Genomic DNA, 15,639 nt, shown 5'->3' with positions numbered 1-15,639 from the left:
TGAGTCATCATGATGAATAAATTCTAGACCGTGTAAAGCACTTGTGTGGGGCCTAGCACACAGGGAGCATGCAGCAAGTGACATGTGGATTGTCCCCACTGGCACGCACTGATGGAGTAGAGCACGAGACAGAAAGCAAGCCGAGGGCCAGGCCACGCACACTGAGTGGCTGGCTGTAGCTGCCCAGCTAGGGCAGAGATCTGCAGGAAAGCATCAAAGACAAAAGCAGGAGTGAAAGACAGACTATTTTATTTCAAAAAAAGAAAAAAAAGTGGGCTCTGGGAACAGGGTTAGTCCATTCGGGCCTTCAGTGTCCTGGTGGTGATTTTGTCCTTCTCGCTGCAGAGGGAGAAAATCACAAGAAAACATCTCTACCCATCTGGACCGTGACTGTGACTAGCTCTCCTGGCCCTCAGCACCAAGCCCTGAAGCCCTGCGGCAAGGGAGCAGAACAAATGACTGCCCGCTGCCTCTAGGTGTAACTATCCTGCTCTAGTTCATTCCTGCTAGCTCATCTCCTCCGCCTGTGGTGAGGAAGGAGGGATAGGAACAGAGACCTGAGCTGACTGACTTTCCACAGGTGCAACCACCTCGGGGAGGCTTTCCCAGAAAATGATTCAGGGCCAGACTTCACAGCTCTCCAAAGAAGGGAAGGAGCTTGGCCGGGCGCGGTGGCTCATGCCTGCAATCCCAGCACTTTGGGAGGCTGAGGCAGGTGGATCATGAGGTCAGGAGTTCAAAACCAGCCTGACCAACATGGTGAAACCCCGTCTCTACTAAAAATACAAAAATTAGCTGGGCATGGTGGCACGTGCCTGTAATCCTAGCTACTCAAGAGGCTGAGGCAGGAGAATCGCTTGAACCCAGGAGGCAGAGGTTTGCAGTGAGCTGAGGGCCATTGCACTCCAGCCTGGGCGACAGAGCGAGACTCCATCTCAAAAAAAAAAAAAAAAAAGGGGGGGGAAGGAGCTCCTCCAAGCCTAGAGAACAAACCACTTAGGAAGGAGAAGGTGTGGTGTGTTTCACCCCAAAGAACATAAAAAAACCTTCGGTGGTAAATTCTGTTTTTTGGGTTTTTTGTTTTTGTTTTTGTTTTTTTAAACAGAGTCTCCACCCGGCTAATTTTTGTATTTTAGTAGAGACGGGGTTTCACCATGTTGGCCAGGCTGGTCTCGAACTCCTGACCTTGTGATCCGCCTGCCTCAGCCTCCCAAAGTGCTGGGATTACAGGTGTGAGCCAACGCGCCCGGCCAAATACTATTTCACGGTAATTAAGCAGGCTATCCCCCAAAAGGGTCCAAATGCTTATCCTGAAATGTAGGAAAGTGGTTGGAAGGATACCTCCTACTCTATCCAATCAGGTTCCTGGTGATGGCCCCAAACAAGTAAAAGGACAAGGAGGATGGCACTTAGGGAGTTGGCTGGGGCTTGGAAATTGGTCCCTAGAGCTCAGAACATCATACAGATCTGGGCTGGAGAGAGGATGTGAGCCACCTAGAATTTCAATCCATCTGCAGTAGCTTTGTTGTGGCTCACCCCAACACAGATCCCTGAGACTTTAGAGACATTGTTAAGGAAGAAATGTCTCTTGTGAGCACGGGGTCACAGAACCTCACTTGACAGAGGCCAGAGGAAGCTGGGTAGGCTGCCAGCTACCAGCCATAGGGAGGCATGGACTTTTGCTCACCCAGGACTGCCAAAAGCACCTTTCTTATCTCACACCTGACCAGGGGGCTGGGAAAATGGGGTGTATGCTTGTGGAGAAGGGAGAGAGGCAGGGTGTCTGCAGAGCTTCTAGACTTCTCCCAGCCCATACTCACATGATGTGGACAATGACTCCCATGCCTGACACTGCATCCCGGTCCACAGCATTCAGCATGGCTTGGGAGATGGTTTCAAACAGGTGTTCCGGATCCTGCCAACAGAGTGGAACCCCTTCAAACCACAGCCTGTGGCTCTGATTTGGTCTGGTCCCTTAACTCTCTTTTTTCTAGGCTCAAGATTCCCAGCTCGGGCCCCAAGACATGCCTGAAGTAAGGGATGATCCCCAGGATGTTGGAAGCCCCTCTCAGCTCCTTCCTTGGAAGGAAGCAGAATTATGTAAAGGAAAGTGAAAGAGACTTCAAGCCCTGAATTTCTTTTACTAATCAGCAGCGTGACATTGGGCAAATAGTATGTCTCTTCACTGAGCCTCAGTTTCTCCTCTGTAAAATAGGGAGAAGAATCCCTATTTAGCTCCAGTGTGCTTTAGCAGCTGTCTGATGGGCTCTGATCCTGGATATCTTAACAGGTACCTCAAAACCCAAGCTGTCCAACCACAAACCCACTTCCCCCAAACCTGTTCCTTCTACATTCTGTCTTGGCTAGCCTAGCTGGAGAACCCAGCCATCCTGTCTCTACCTCCTTCGCTTCTGTTTTAAGTGACTAAGTCCCCTTGACAGCTGCCTTCCTGCCTCCCCACTGCCACTGTCTTTGCTCAGGACCTCAGCGCCTCCTGCAGGCGGTAACAGCCTGTCACATCCACCTAAAGGCACCTGATTCCCTAGGTTCCTTATGGCAGAGGACAGAGTTCAAACTCCTTGGCACGGCATTCAAGGCCCTTTGAGGTCTCATCTCAGTCTCCAGCATCATTTCCCCCCATGTTTAATCCACACTCCAGCCAGGCTCAGCTCTCTCCAGTCACTGAGCATACCTGCCCCTTCCTGTACCTTTGCCCCCAGACCCTTTCTTTCCTCCTCTTCCCAACAAACTGCAGTTTAACAGGTATTTGGATGTGTCTTGCTTCACTGGACTGCAGTGGGCCCTTGAAAGCAGACTGTACCTGCTTTCCCCAATGCCCGGAAGAGCTGGCATTCAATAACGACAGCCGACCCTCACTGTCAAGCACTATCTCATCTCTTCTCACTTGTTTTTGGGCTCGCTTCAGCAGCACATATACTCATTTGTTTTCCTCAGCACCACGTTTTTTTTTTGTTTGTTTTGTTTTTTTTTTTGAGATGGAGTTTAGCTCTTGTTGCCTAGGCTGGAGTGCAATGGCACGATCTTGGTTCACCGCAACCTCCGCCTCCCAGGCTCAAGCGATTCTCCTCAGCCTCCCGAGTAGCTGGGATTACAGGCATGCACCACCATGCCCGGCTAATTTAACATTTTTTTTAGTAGAGACGGGGTTTCTCCATGTTGGTCAGGCTGGTCTTGAACTCTAAACCTCAGGTGATCTGCTTGCCTCAGCCTCCCAAAGTGCTGGGATTACAGGCGTGAGAACCGCGCCCGGCTTCCTCAGCACCACTTCTAAGGTAGACTTTATTATCCCCATTTTACAGTCAAGGTAGTGGAGGCAGAGGGGTAAACTGGCTTCTCCAAGAACAGTAACTAAGGTGGTGGGTGGATCCAGGTTTCCAACCCAGACAACCTGGTTCCAAAGCCCATTCTGTTGAGCTGCCTCTAACTCTACACTGAGTTAAATGTTTGCTCGGTGAATGGATGCGAGAACCCTGTAAACCCAATGTAAGGAATTCTTACTGCTGTGGCAAATATCTAACTGTGGTCTCCTAACAGAAGATACTCTCCTCTGGAGCCAGCCAGCCAGCCTGGCAGATGGAATTTCTGGATACCCTTCCAAGGAGCAGCAGCTGTGGCTTTCTCTCCCACCTGCTCCATTCTTCCCATTACCTGCCACATGAACACACTTTTTTCCTAATGACCAAGGGTGGGTACCTCAGAGCTCAACCCCACTCCATGCCACCAACGTACCATGTTGGGCTCCCAGAGGGACTCACACATTCCGTACATTTGTTCGGCGCAGGTGCCACTGACCACAAAGTCGTCAGTCACCATGGGGCACCCGATGAGGTCTAGAGAGCAAATGAAGGGCTTAAAGGTCTTCGGGTCCAACCCGGCAATGACTGGCTCAGTGTAGTAGGGGCCAAACCTGTAGGGGCCAGCATCAGAGAGAGAAACCAGAACTCAAGAACACTCGCTTTCATGTTCAAGCCTATTCAGACAAGGCCCCAGCCTAGACCCAGACCCAAAGGGAAATGGAGGACCTGTTTAGGAAGATCACCTTTCCCTGAGGCCAGCTCCTTCTCCCTTCTCCTGCCAGCTAGAAATATTCTAAGACTTTTCCACTTTCTTTTCTTCAACACTTTACCTTTCTATCCTTCTCACCTCTGACCCTCTTGTCCTCCTCCTTTCTTTCAGGATTGTTTTCTTCTAATCCTCCCTCTCCTCACCCAAGGTCCTGCCATCACTGAGTCCTCTATGTGTATGTTTATGCCTCTACTCCTTCAGAGAAAAGATTGGAGGCAGTTTATATGAAAAACACTGAAAAATAAAACTAAACCATTAAAACAAAATACACGATAACTCAGACTGAACACAAAGTTTTGTTTTGAGCCCCCTAGCAGGCAAGGCAAAGAGGGATACTCAGTGGCTGGGTTACTCTCATTGTCTGTCAAAAGGAAATGGCAGCTCATCAGAAACTTGTTCTAGACACTGATCTTTAAGAAAAATCAGTCTTGGGCCAGGCGTGGTGGCTCACGCCTGTAATCCCAGCACTTTGGGAGGCCGAGGCAGGCGGATCACCAGGTCAGGAGATCGAGACCGTCCTGGCTAACACGGTGAAACCCCGTCACTACTAAATATACAAAAAAAAATTAGCTGGGCGTGGTGGCGGGTGACTATAGTCCCAGCTACTTGGGAGGCTGAGGCAGGAGAATGGCATGAACCCGGGAGGCGGAGCTTGCAATGAGCCGAGATTGCGCCACCGCACTCTAGCCTGGGCGACAGAGCGAGACTCCGTCTCAGAAAAAAAAAAAGAAAAGAAAAAAAAAAGAAAAATCAGTCTTAGGGATCTTTATGTACAGATGATGGTCCCTGACTTATGATGGTTCAACTTAAAATTTTTCAACTTTACGATGGTGCAAAAGTAACAGGCATTCAGTGGAAACTACGCGTTGAAATTTGATCTTTTCCCAGGCTAGCAATATGTGGTACCAAACCCACTCCTGATGCTGGACAGTGGCAATGAGCCGCAGCTCCCAGTCAGCCACACAATCACGAGAGGAAACAACAGATACTTTACGCTGTTCTGCTGTGAGCAATTTTTGGATATAGTGTTTTGTGTATTTGCATCCTATGTCTACAAAATACCCATTTCAACTTACAATATTTTAAACTTATAACAGGTTATAAGGTAAGGAATATCTGTATAAAATACCAAATAACAAATGGCCAATATCCTCAATAGAAGGAGTCAGTAAAAGAGACGTTATCCATATGTCTTACTGGATCACAGTCATTTCTTTCTTTTTTTTTTTTTTTTTGAGACAGAGTCTCGCTCTGTCGCCCAGGCTGGAGTGCAGTGGCGCAATCTTGGCTCACTGCAAGCTCCACCTCCCGGGTTCAAGCCATTCTCCTGCCTCAGCCTCCTGAGTAGCTGGGACTACAGGCGCCCGCCACCATGCCCAGCTAATGTTATGTATTTTTAGTAGAGACGGGGTTTCACCGTGTTAGCCAGGATGGTCTTGATCTCCCGACCTCGTGATCCGCCCGCCTCGGCCTCCCAAAGTGCTGGGATTACAGGCGTGAGCCACCGCTCCAGGCCTGGATCACAGTAATTTCTAAGGGCATGATCTTCAGTTATAGCTCTAAATAGAAACACACACACACACACACACACACACACAGAGTTCGAGATTACAGGCGTGAGCCACCGCTCCAGGCCTGGATCACAGTAATTTCTAAGGGCATGATCTTCAGTTATAGCTCTAAATAGAAACACACACACACACACACACACAGAGTTCGAGATTACAGGCGTGAGCCACCGCTCCAGGCCTGGATCACAGTAATTTCTAAGGGCATGATCTTCAGTTATAGCTCTAAATAGAAACACACACACACACACACACACAGAGTTCGAGATTACAGGCGTGAGCCACCACTCCAGGCCTGGATCACAGTAATTTCTAAGGGCATGATCTTCAGTTATAGCTCTAAATAGAAACACACACACACACACACACACACACACACACACACACACACACAGAGTTCGAGATTACAGGCGTGAGCCACCGCTCCAGGCCTGGATCACAGTAATTTCTAAGGGCATGATCTTCAGTTATAGCTCTAAATAGAAACACACACACACACACACACACACACACACACAGAGTTCGAGATTACAGGCGTGAACCACCGCTCCAGGCCTGGATCACAGTAATTTCTAAGGGCATGATCTTCAGTTATAGCTCTAAATAGAAACACACACACACACACACACAGAGTTCGAGATTACAGGCGTGAGCCACCGCTCCAGGCCTGGATCACAGTAATTTCTAAGGGCATGATCTTCAGTTATAGCTCTAAATAGAAACACACACACACACACACACACACAGAGTTTGAGATTACAGGCGTGAGCCACTGCTCCAGGCCTGGATCACAGTAATTTCTAAGGGCATGATCTTCAGTTATAGCTCTAAATAGAAACACACACACACACACACACACACAGAGTTCGAGATTACAGGCGTGAGCCACCGCTCCAGGCCTGGATTACAGTAATTTCTAAGGGCATGATCTTCAGTTATAGCTCTAAATAGAAACACACACACACACACACACACAGAGTTCGAGATTACAGGCGTGAGCCACCGCTCCAGGCCTGGATCACAGTAATTTCTAAGGGCATGATCTTCAGTTATAGCTCTAAATAGAAACACACACACACACACACACACACACACACACACACAGAGTTCGAGATTACAGGCGTGAGCCACCGCTCCAGGCCTGGATCACAGTAATTTCTAAGGGCATGATCTTCAGTTATAGCTCTAAATAGAAACACACACACACACACACACACACACACACAGAGTTCGAGATTACAGGCATAAGCCACCATGAAAATAACTTTTTTAGGCCAGGCACGATGGCTCACGTTTGTAATCTCGGCACTTAGGGAGGAGGCCAAGGCTGGAGGACTGCTTGAGCCCAGGCATTCAAGACCAACCTGGGCAACAAAGTGAGACCCCTGTCTCTACAAAAAAAACTTAAAAGTAGCCAGGCGTGGTGGCATGTACCTATGGTCCCAGCTACTCGGGAGGCTGAGGCAGGATTGCTTGCACCCAGGAGGCAAAGGTTGCAGTGAGCCATGATCGCACCACTGCACTCCAGCCTGGGCGAAAGAGTGAGACTCCATCTCAAAAAAATAATAATAAAATAAAAAATAAAAATAATAAAATAAATGACTTACTCTTATTGAAAAGAAAAAAAATACATTAGGTGACCTGAAAAATTCTGGATTCTTAGCTACTATTGCTGGGAGCTTCCTCTATGAGCCCATCTGAAATCAGTGATTTTTCTGGCAGGACAGGCTGAGGCATTGATCTGCAAACTTGAGCAATGTCCAGACCCTTTTTAAAATCTGGACCCCAGAGATACCATCTACACACCTCTGTCTGAAACACTGCAGTAAAAGTTACTTCAGATGGTAACTCGGCATCAGCATAATAGGAAGTTCAAACACAGGCCCTGAGCTGTGTTATAGTATTTGGTTTTAAGGTTCTTATCTAGATAATCCCAGATATTATTAACTTTTTTTTTCGTTGGCTGGGTGCAGTGGTTCATGCTTGTAATCCCAGCACTTTGGGAGGCTGACGTGGGCGGATCATGAGGTCAGGAGTTTGAGACCAGCCTGGCCAACATGATGAAACCTCGTCTCTACTAAAAATAAAAAAATTAGCCAGGCGCAGTGGCAGGCGCCTGTAATCCCAGCTACTCAGGAGGCTGAGGCACGTTGCTCACAGCAACCTCCACCTCCCAGGTTCAAGCGATTCTCCTGCCTCAGCTTCCCAAGTAGCTGGGATTACCGGTGTGTGCCACCATGCCCAGCTAATTTTTGCATTTTTATTAGAGACGGGGTTTCACCATGTTGACCAGGATGGTCTTGATCTCCTGACCTCGTGATCCGCCCATCTTGGCCTCCCAAAGTGCCAGGATTACAGGCATGAGCCACCACGCCCGGCCTATTTTTTATTTCTTTTGAGACTAAGTCTCACTCTGTCACCAAGGCTGGAGTACAGTGGCATGATCTTGGCTCACTACAACCTCTGCCTCCCAGGTTCAACAATTCTCATGCCTCAGCTTCCTGAGTGGCTGGGATTACAGGCATGCACCACCACACCCAGCTAATTTTTGTATTTTTAGTAGAGATGAGGTTTCACCATGTTGACCAGGCTGGTCTCGAACTCCTGACCTCAAGTGATCCACCTGCTTTGGCCTCCCAAAGTACTGGGATTACAGGCATGAGCCACCGCGCCCAGCAAGCCATTTAATATATATCCAATATGAGTTAATTGTTACAACTTTATAAGACTTTTTGCTGGGTGCAGTGGCTCATGCCTGTAATCCCAGCACTTTGAGAAGCTGAGGCAGTAGATCAATTGAGGTCAGGAGTTCAAGACCAGCCTGACCAGCATGGTGAAACCCCGTCTCTACTAAAAAAAAAAAAAAGTTAGCTAGGTGTGATGGCACACAGCTGTAATCCCAGTTACTCAGGAGGCTGAGGCAGGAAAATCACTTGGACCCGGGAGGTGGAGATTGCAGTGAGCCGTGATTGCACACCAGGGCGACAGAGCAAGACTCCATCTCAAAAAAAAGAAAAAAAAAAAGAAAAAGTTTTTGAAAGCTAAAGGGTATTTTTACAAATTACAAAAATTACTTCAAAATAAAAAGTTAAAAGAAAAGAAAAGAAAAAAAAAGAGATCAGGCCGGGCGTAGTGGCTCACGCCTATAATAGGACTTTGGGAGGCCAAGGCAGGTGGATCACCCGAGGTCAGGAGTTCGAGACCAGCCTGACCCACATGTTGAAACGCCGTCTCTACTGAAAATACAAAAATTAGCCGGGTGTGGTGATATGGACCTGTAGTCCCAGCTACGTGCAAGGCTGAGGCAGAAGAATTGATTGAACCCGGGAGGTGGAGGTTGCAGTGAGCCGAGATCACGCCACTGCACTCCAGCCTGGGCGACAGAGCAAGACTCTGTCTCAAAAAAAAAAAAAAGAAAAAGAGAGCTCAACTTGTATTCTGGCCACCCAGTTTTGCCCAGAGGTAGAAAGCACCCACAGGGTTTCCTTTCAATTCCATCCTAGATTTCTGCACTGAATTCTACAGTTAGGCCCCTTGTTTTTCACCATAAAGCCCTCAAAGAGAACGGACAAAAATGAACACCCCATTCCTAGGCTCCCTGCTATTCCCAAGAAGCCAGTGCTGACAGAATAGCTCTAGGGTAAGGGTGGCTCCTGCTGGGAGACCCCAGAACACTCTGGTGGGACTAACTCTTTTGCCTAGATGCAAATTTATCTGCTATGTGCATTCCTTGCCTTCTTCCAACGTAAGTATTTTCTTTCCTATTTGGTTGTCAGACAGGCCCAAAGAAAACACACCCATAAAATAAGGATATTATCCTGCAAATAAGAGATGGAAAAACAAGGAGAGTCCTCTTCCTCACTACCTACTCCATACTCCATTCAAAGATGTCTGCATTCCCTCAGTGCTAGCTGCACTTCACTCACCGTTTCTCATACAAGAGGTTGGCCACCAGGCTCATGAGGGTATAAGGTTTGATCTGCCGACCTTCCTTCAACTCATACAGGTTCAGCCGGAACTTGAGGCGCTGGGCACTGAGGTAGGAGAAAAGTGAGGTAGTAAGTCATTATTGAATGTTCCTGAGTGTCTACCCTGTTGAGGTCAGGGGAACATAAGGAGACATCTCATCTCAGTCCCTGCCCAGGGAAAACTGCAGTCTTACTTGTGTTAGGAAGTAGCAACTGGTGCTCACTTTGGCAGCACATGTGTGTATATATATACATTTTTTTTTTTTTTGAGACAGAGTCTCACTTGTCGCCCAGGCTGGAGTGCAGTGGCGCAGTCAGTCTTGGCTCACTGCAAGCTCCGCCACCCGGGTTCACGCCATTCTCCTGCCTCAGCCTCCCAAGTAGCTAGGACTACAGGCGCCCGCCACCACTCCCAGCTAACTTTTTGTATTTTTAGTAGAGATGGGGTTTCATGCTGTTAGCCAGGATGGTCTCGATCTCCTGACTTCGTGATCTGCCCGCCTCGGCCTCCCAAAGTGCTGGGATTACAGGCGTGAGCCACTATGCCTGGCCAGCAGCACATATATTAAAACTGGAATAATACAGAGAAGATTAGCAGAAGGATGACATGCAAATTTGTGAAGCGTTCCATATTAAAAATGTTTAGGCTGGGCGTAGTGGGTCACACCTGTAATTCCAGCACTTTGGGAGACTGAGGCGGAAGGATTGCTTGAGCTCAGGAGTTCAGCTCTGGGCAACATAGCGAAACCTTGTCTCTTACAAAAACTACAAAAATTAGCTGGGCATGGTGGCACACACCTGTAGTCCCAGCTACTTGGTAGGGTGAGGTGGGAGGATCACTTGAGCCTTGGAGGCAGAGGTTGCAGTGAGTTAAGTTTATGTCACCAGCCTGGGTGACAAAAAAAAAAAAAAAAAAAAAGGGCAGCACCAACTGCTGTGCTATGTGCTAACAGACTTGAAAGGTGCCTTAGAAAAAGGCCATTTGGCAGCCCTGGTGAAAAAAGGAAAAAAGGTCACAGCTTGCCAGTTCCATCTCAGAGCCCCAGGATAGGCCCCTGCATAGAGCAGACCAATGCCACACCTGCTGGAGGAAAAGCAATGAGTCTCAGGACACCAGAGCAAAGAGCCTTAGAAATGACTTGAGCTTCATCTTCCAGGTAAGGAAACCGAGGCCTAGTGAAATGAGAAGTTATTGCCCAGAAGGAAGCAAACGCAGTGAGAAAAGCCCTCTGAAGAAAAGGAAATGGTGTGAGAACAGCAGTGACTGCAGAGGGGAAGGCTCACGGGAGACTTCACACTGACAGGAACCCCAGGATGTCATTCTCTGACTCTACCAGGACAGGAAAAAAGGGCAGGCTGGGTGAGATCTCAGTAAGTGTTATGTTCCTAAGACTCAGGGAGTTTTAAGAGAAATGAGAACATTTTCTTTTTTTCTTTCTTTCTTTTTTTTTTTTTGAGACAGAGTCGCGCTCTGTTGCCCAGGCTAGAGTGCAGTGGCACAATCTCAGCTCACCGCAAGGTCCGTCTGTCAGGTTCAAGCAATTCTCCAGCCTCAGTCTCCCGAGTAGCTGGGATTACAGGTGCCCACCACCCAGCCTGGCTAATTTTTGTATTTTTAGTAGAGACAGGGTTTCACCATGTTGGCCAGGCTGGTCTGGAACTCCTGATCTCAAGATATCCGCCCGCCTCGGCCTCCCAAAGTGTTGGGATTACAGGCGTGAGCCACCGCGCCCAGCCAAAATGAGAACATTTTCTGACAGGCATCCACCCACACTTGTGAGCTAGTCTCTCCACCTTCTAGGAAACAAATCCAGGACCTGCTGCTCCTCAGGCCACCAGTACCCTGCAGCACCTGCCCCCTGTGACCACGTATTCCCTCCTGAAAACCTGTCACTGTTCTTTTCCTCTCTTATTCTTCTCTGGCTTCTCTTCTCCCCTCACTGCTAAATGTAAGGTTCAGCTCCCAAACTGCTGCTCATTATTTCCCTCCCTACAGACTGTGTCTCTCCAGAATCTGCTCCCATAGATTTGGCACATTGCCAATGCTTCCCCAACCCTGAGATGTAATATCAAAACCCCAACTGCTTGCAAGATGTTTCTATTGGGCTTGTCTTGTCTGCTCAAAATTGTTGTCAAAATCAAAAGTCAGGCCAGGTGCGGTGGCTCAGGCCTGTAATCCCAGCACTTTGGGAGGCTGAGGCAGGTGGATCACTTGAGGTCAGGAGCTGGAGACCAGCCTGGCCAACATGGTGATACCCTGTCTCTACTAAAAATACAAAAATTAGCCAGGCATGGTGGCGCGCGCCTGTAGTCCCAGCTACTTAGGAGGCTGAGGCACGAGAATCGCTTGAGCCTGGGAGGTGGAGGTTGCAGTGAGCCGAGATCATGCCACTGAGCTCCAGCCTGGGTGACAGAGCAAGTCCCTGTCTAAAAAAAAAAAAAAGAAAGAAAAAAGAAAGGGAAGGACATGTTTTTGGAGGCAGCAAAGTCTCAAACTCACTGGTGGTGTGTGGTAGATGACTGACACCTTCACCGGTGAAGACGCCGGGGTTGGATGGTCCAAGAGGCCTGGTTGTGGGCGGGGACCCTTGAAACTTACACTGTCTGGACGTCAGTGGCGAGCCCGGCCAGACCGATGTACAGCCGGTCACCCATGGGAAAGATCTTCTGGAAGTCCGTGGTCACCATCTGGGCCTGGATCCCGAAGCGCCTGTCTGCAGCGATGGCCACACAGTTCTTCCCCTTCATGGCCATGACGGCCCCTCCGTTATAGGACATAATAGACTAGGACAGACAGAGTGGAGGGATCAAAGCGGGGGGGTCAAACGCTGCCACAGCGCCCGGCTCAGCTCCTGATGCGGAGGCTCCTGTACTCCCGTTCTCCATTCCGGAGGCGTCTGAACCCCTGGTTCTCCAGCTGGGATGAGCACTGTGTGGCGGCGATGAGCCGCACTCACGCTCTTGGTCCTCACCGGGGCCCGCTCCCCTCGAACTGAAACCGCTGCCTTCCATCGACCCTAGGCCCTTTTCGTCCCCAAGCCTCTCCTGACCCCCTCCGCTTCTCAATCCTTCCCCATGCCCCTTTGCTTTAACTCCCCATCTCACCATGATTGCGGTGTACTAGGACCCCTCGATCGCCGGAGCAATTCCAGTAAACCGGGTCTAGCCTTCACTGCGCAACCGCTCTCACTGCTGTCTCTTCATTGGCTGATAGGCGGACTCTTCCTGGACATCTGGGCTTCCTATTGGTCGCACTTCCCTGTCGGTCACCAGCACAGGTAGTTTGGTTGCAAAGTCAAAACGGAGGCGGGAAAAGCGGAAGTGAAAAGTCACTGTGGGTGCGGAAGAGGCTTGCGACACGGTGCATAGTGGGATCTCGGCGGACCTCGACTCGGGACCTCAGGGACTGGGGGCGGAGCCTGCGCGCACGTGGGCTGGTGAAACTGGGTTTAGGAGGCGGCGGCCCCAGCTGAAGGGGCACCGTGAAGCTTATCAACGTGGTGTATGAGTTCGTCGTATTAGTCGTGCTAGCTTATTTATTCCCTCCAGAAATCCTACGTTTACTCTGTATCAGGCACGTGCCTAGGCTCGGAATATTCACTGGCCCACAACAGTGCCTAGTATATAGGAGGCGCCCATTAAATGGAAATTTAATGATGCAGGTGGGAAGGGGAAGGCGTCGCGGGTATTCTGCGGCTGCAGGGGTTCAGCTGTGAAGGGGAGTTTGGAAGCCGAAGCTTGTTCTGATTTGGGGGACTTCCTGCGGGCCGACTTCACGTATCCTCAATCTCAGGTCACCCTAAAAAGGGAGTTTCCGCGCCTCTCCACATTTGAGGTAGAACCTGAGGATAGCCAGAGTCGACCTCTCGCCCTTCCAATGGAGGAAGGGCGTGCACGTCCCGCGTCCTCTCCTCCCAAGCTCTTTCGCCCCCCTCCCTCATCAGGATCCTTCCCTTTCTCCCCCGGGTTCTACTTATTTCGCCCGATGGCGGCATCTCTTACGGCGTCTGCGCCGTCCAGGCTCGCTCCCATTGACTCGGCTCACTACTACACTAGCAATCGATTCGGTCTCTGTGGCGCAATCGGTTAGCGCGTTCGGCTGTTAACCGAAAGGTTGGTGGTTCGAGCCCACCCAGGGACGCTGTGACCTTTTGTCTTTTGGGTTTTTTTTTCCTCCCCGGAAGATAAAAACCTAAGCCTTTTACTCAAAAGCCAAATTTTGCATTGAAATGGCAGCAGCAATACTTTTTCTAGGAGAATCACTGTTCTTGAAAATTCTTTGCTGCTCAGTCAATAATGGGATAATTTCTCCAGCACTTCCCTCCACACCCCCCCACCCCGCCTCCAAGCTGGATCGCAGGAAACCTAAAGACAGAGGTTTTTGTCTCACTGTGCATGCAACACGTTTCAGGATGCATTTTTTCATAGGATTAAGAATGAATTTACAGTGGAGGTTCGACAGTTTTCTATTGTCTGCCTCAATCGATGTTACAATCTCCAAATACTACATTTGGAAGGGAAGAGAATGAGAGAGACACAGAGAGAGAAACAGGTATGAAGAGAAACAAAGGTGAGAAAGGGAGAACATTGTTGTGATACAGGGAAAGAAGGGACATGACAGAGAACTAGGCAGGGTGAGTGGGGAAGACCTCGAGACAATGGAGAGTGGGAAAATAGACGCATTTAATATAAGAAGCATCAGAAAAAAAGGAAAACAACACATTTTTTCCCCCTAGAACTACACAGAGAAGTGGGGGAGGAAGATGGGGAAATAGAAGGAGAAACTGACCAAGGACCTTGTTTGGGGGAGATAAAAGGTATAAAGGACACAGAGGTAAAGACGTTCCGGAAAGCTCTAGAGGAGCCGCCCTCTCCTGCCTCCTGTCACCATTTTTAAAGGGATCTGATCCTCGCAATAGCTCTTGGTATATGCTGGAGGTAATTGCCCAGATTTCCCGCGTTCCTGTCCTCTGCGAGCCTCTAGCCTGTGACAGACACTGTGACTCTTCTGATGCATTTGTCAGCTAGAGGACCGCGTGAGATGCAAACACAAAATCAAGGGGCGCCTAATGTCTGACGAGGCGCATTCCTTGGCGCAGTGGGAGCCTCGACCTTTGTGGAGGAGAGTGTGCGAAGCACTCTTAAGCAGTTCTCATAGACACTTGGTCTCTGCAGATTCGGCTCAAAGGAGGCTTCTTCTGGAAGCCCACCCCAGTACTCACCCACCCTTGGCGGGAGCTCACACCAGAAGCGGTGGGCGCTAAAGGGACAGAAGGGACAGGCCGTGTGTCCTTCAGGGTTTGCACCCACCGGCCTGTGAGCGCCCTGCGCAAAAGCCAGGCTCCTGTGCCTTGAGTTCCCAGTTCCTAGCGCAGTATTTGACACTGGCACATGACAGGTGCTTTCTATGTCGGCTAGTAGTAGAATAAAAGACTAGGAAACTCTTCCGATGTGGGAAGAGTTGGGTCAGAAGGTTCTCCTGAGAAACCAGAAAGGCCAGGAATGTGGAGGCTAGTCATCCAGGACGCAAAAGATGAAAATGGAGTTTTAGTGGGTAATGGGGTCTTAGCACACTCCTCTCTAGCGGTTCTCTCCTGTCTGGCGCTTAACAACCGAGGAATAAGTGGATGGACCCCGGTGGCCCCTCGGGCAGCCCTCCAGGATTCATGGGCCGCAGAGGAACGTCAACCCCCTTCCCACTGGCTGATAATGCCCCGAGGGGCAGCCCCCCAGGTGCCCATGTGGTTGGTGGGTGGGATCCAGATCTCCGCAGAGCCCCTGTTACAGGTTTCTCTTGTTCGGGGTCTTGTAGCCAGAGAGGGGCGGCTGACTGGGAGTCCCTCCCGCGCTCCCCTCCCTGCAGAGCGAGTGGATGCGCGTCTTCCCTGGCAGAGTCCAGGATGCCGGCGACACATTTGCATGGGAACACTGGGAGGGTCCCCTTTCCTCCGGGGCCGGTGAACTACTCGCCTCTCCGCCTGCAGGCTCGGGAGCAGGTGACCGGATCTTCCCTTGGC

The 15,639-nt window shown here is 49.8% G+C and overlaps 1 protein-coding gene, 1 non-coding gene and 1 pseudogene across 2 annotated transcripts; 2 read left to right on the top strand and 1 right to left on the bottom strand.

Annotated features, from left to right (window-relative positions):
• Positions 1-232: 232 nt before the first annotated feature.
• Positions 233-12,855, bottom strand: PSMB3 (proteasome 20S subunit beta 3). The gene is made up of 6 exons (XM_024235097.3): positions 12,728-12,855; positions 12,222-12,406; positions 9,581-9,688; positions 3,751-3,928; positions 1,821-1,915; positions 233-339 (listed from the first exon to the last, which is right to left on the bottom strand). The coding sequence occupies exons 1-6, from the start codon at positions 12,728-12,730 to the stop codon at positions 291-293; spliced, it is 618 nt and encodes a 205-aa protein (XP_024090865.1). The 5' UTR covers positions 12,731-12,855; the 3' UTR covers positions 233-290.
• LOC112129757 (U6 spliceosomal RNA) lies at positions 10,165-10,259 on the top strand (annotated as a pseudogene).
• Positions 12,856-13,689: 834 nt separating the features above from the next.
• On the top strand, positions 13,690-13,763 carry TRNAN-GUU (transfer RNA asparagine (anticodon GUU)). The gene has a single exon. It is a non-coding gene; the product is annotated as a tRNA-Asn (tRNA).
• The last annotated feature ends 1,876 nt before the right edge of the window (positions 13,764-15,639 follow it).

The sequence above is a fragment of the Pongo abelii genome, chromosome 19 (assembly GCF_028885655.2).
Source record: "Pongo abelii isolate AG06213 chromosome 19, NHGRI_mPonAbe1-v2.0_pri, whole genome shotgun sequence".
Classification (NCBI taxonomy): Eukaryota; Metazoa; Chordata; class Mammalia; order Primates; family Hominidae; genus Pongo; species Pongo abelii.
The sequence above is the reverse complement of the archived record's forward strand: the minus strand, read 5'-3'. Positions and strand labels throughout refer to the sequence as shown.

Bases quoted from the DNA above. Each gene is read 5' to 3' on its own strand.
- PSMB3 (XM_024235097.3), bottom strand. The intron at 9,689-12,221 runs GTAAGTTTCAAG...CTCCTACCTCAG, and splicing joins GCCACTGACGTCCAGACAGT to TGCCCAGCGCCTCAAGTTCC. The intron at 1,916-3,750 runs GTACGTTGGTGG...CTCTGTTGGCAG, and splicing joins CCCTCTGGGAGCCCAACATG to GATCCGGAACACCTGTTTGA.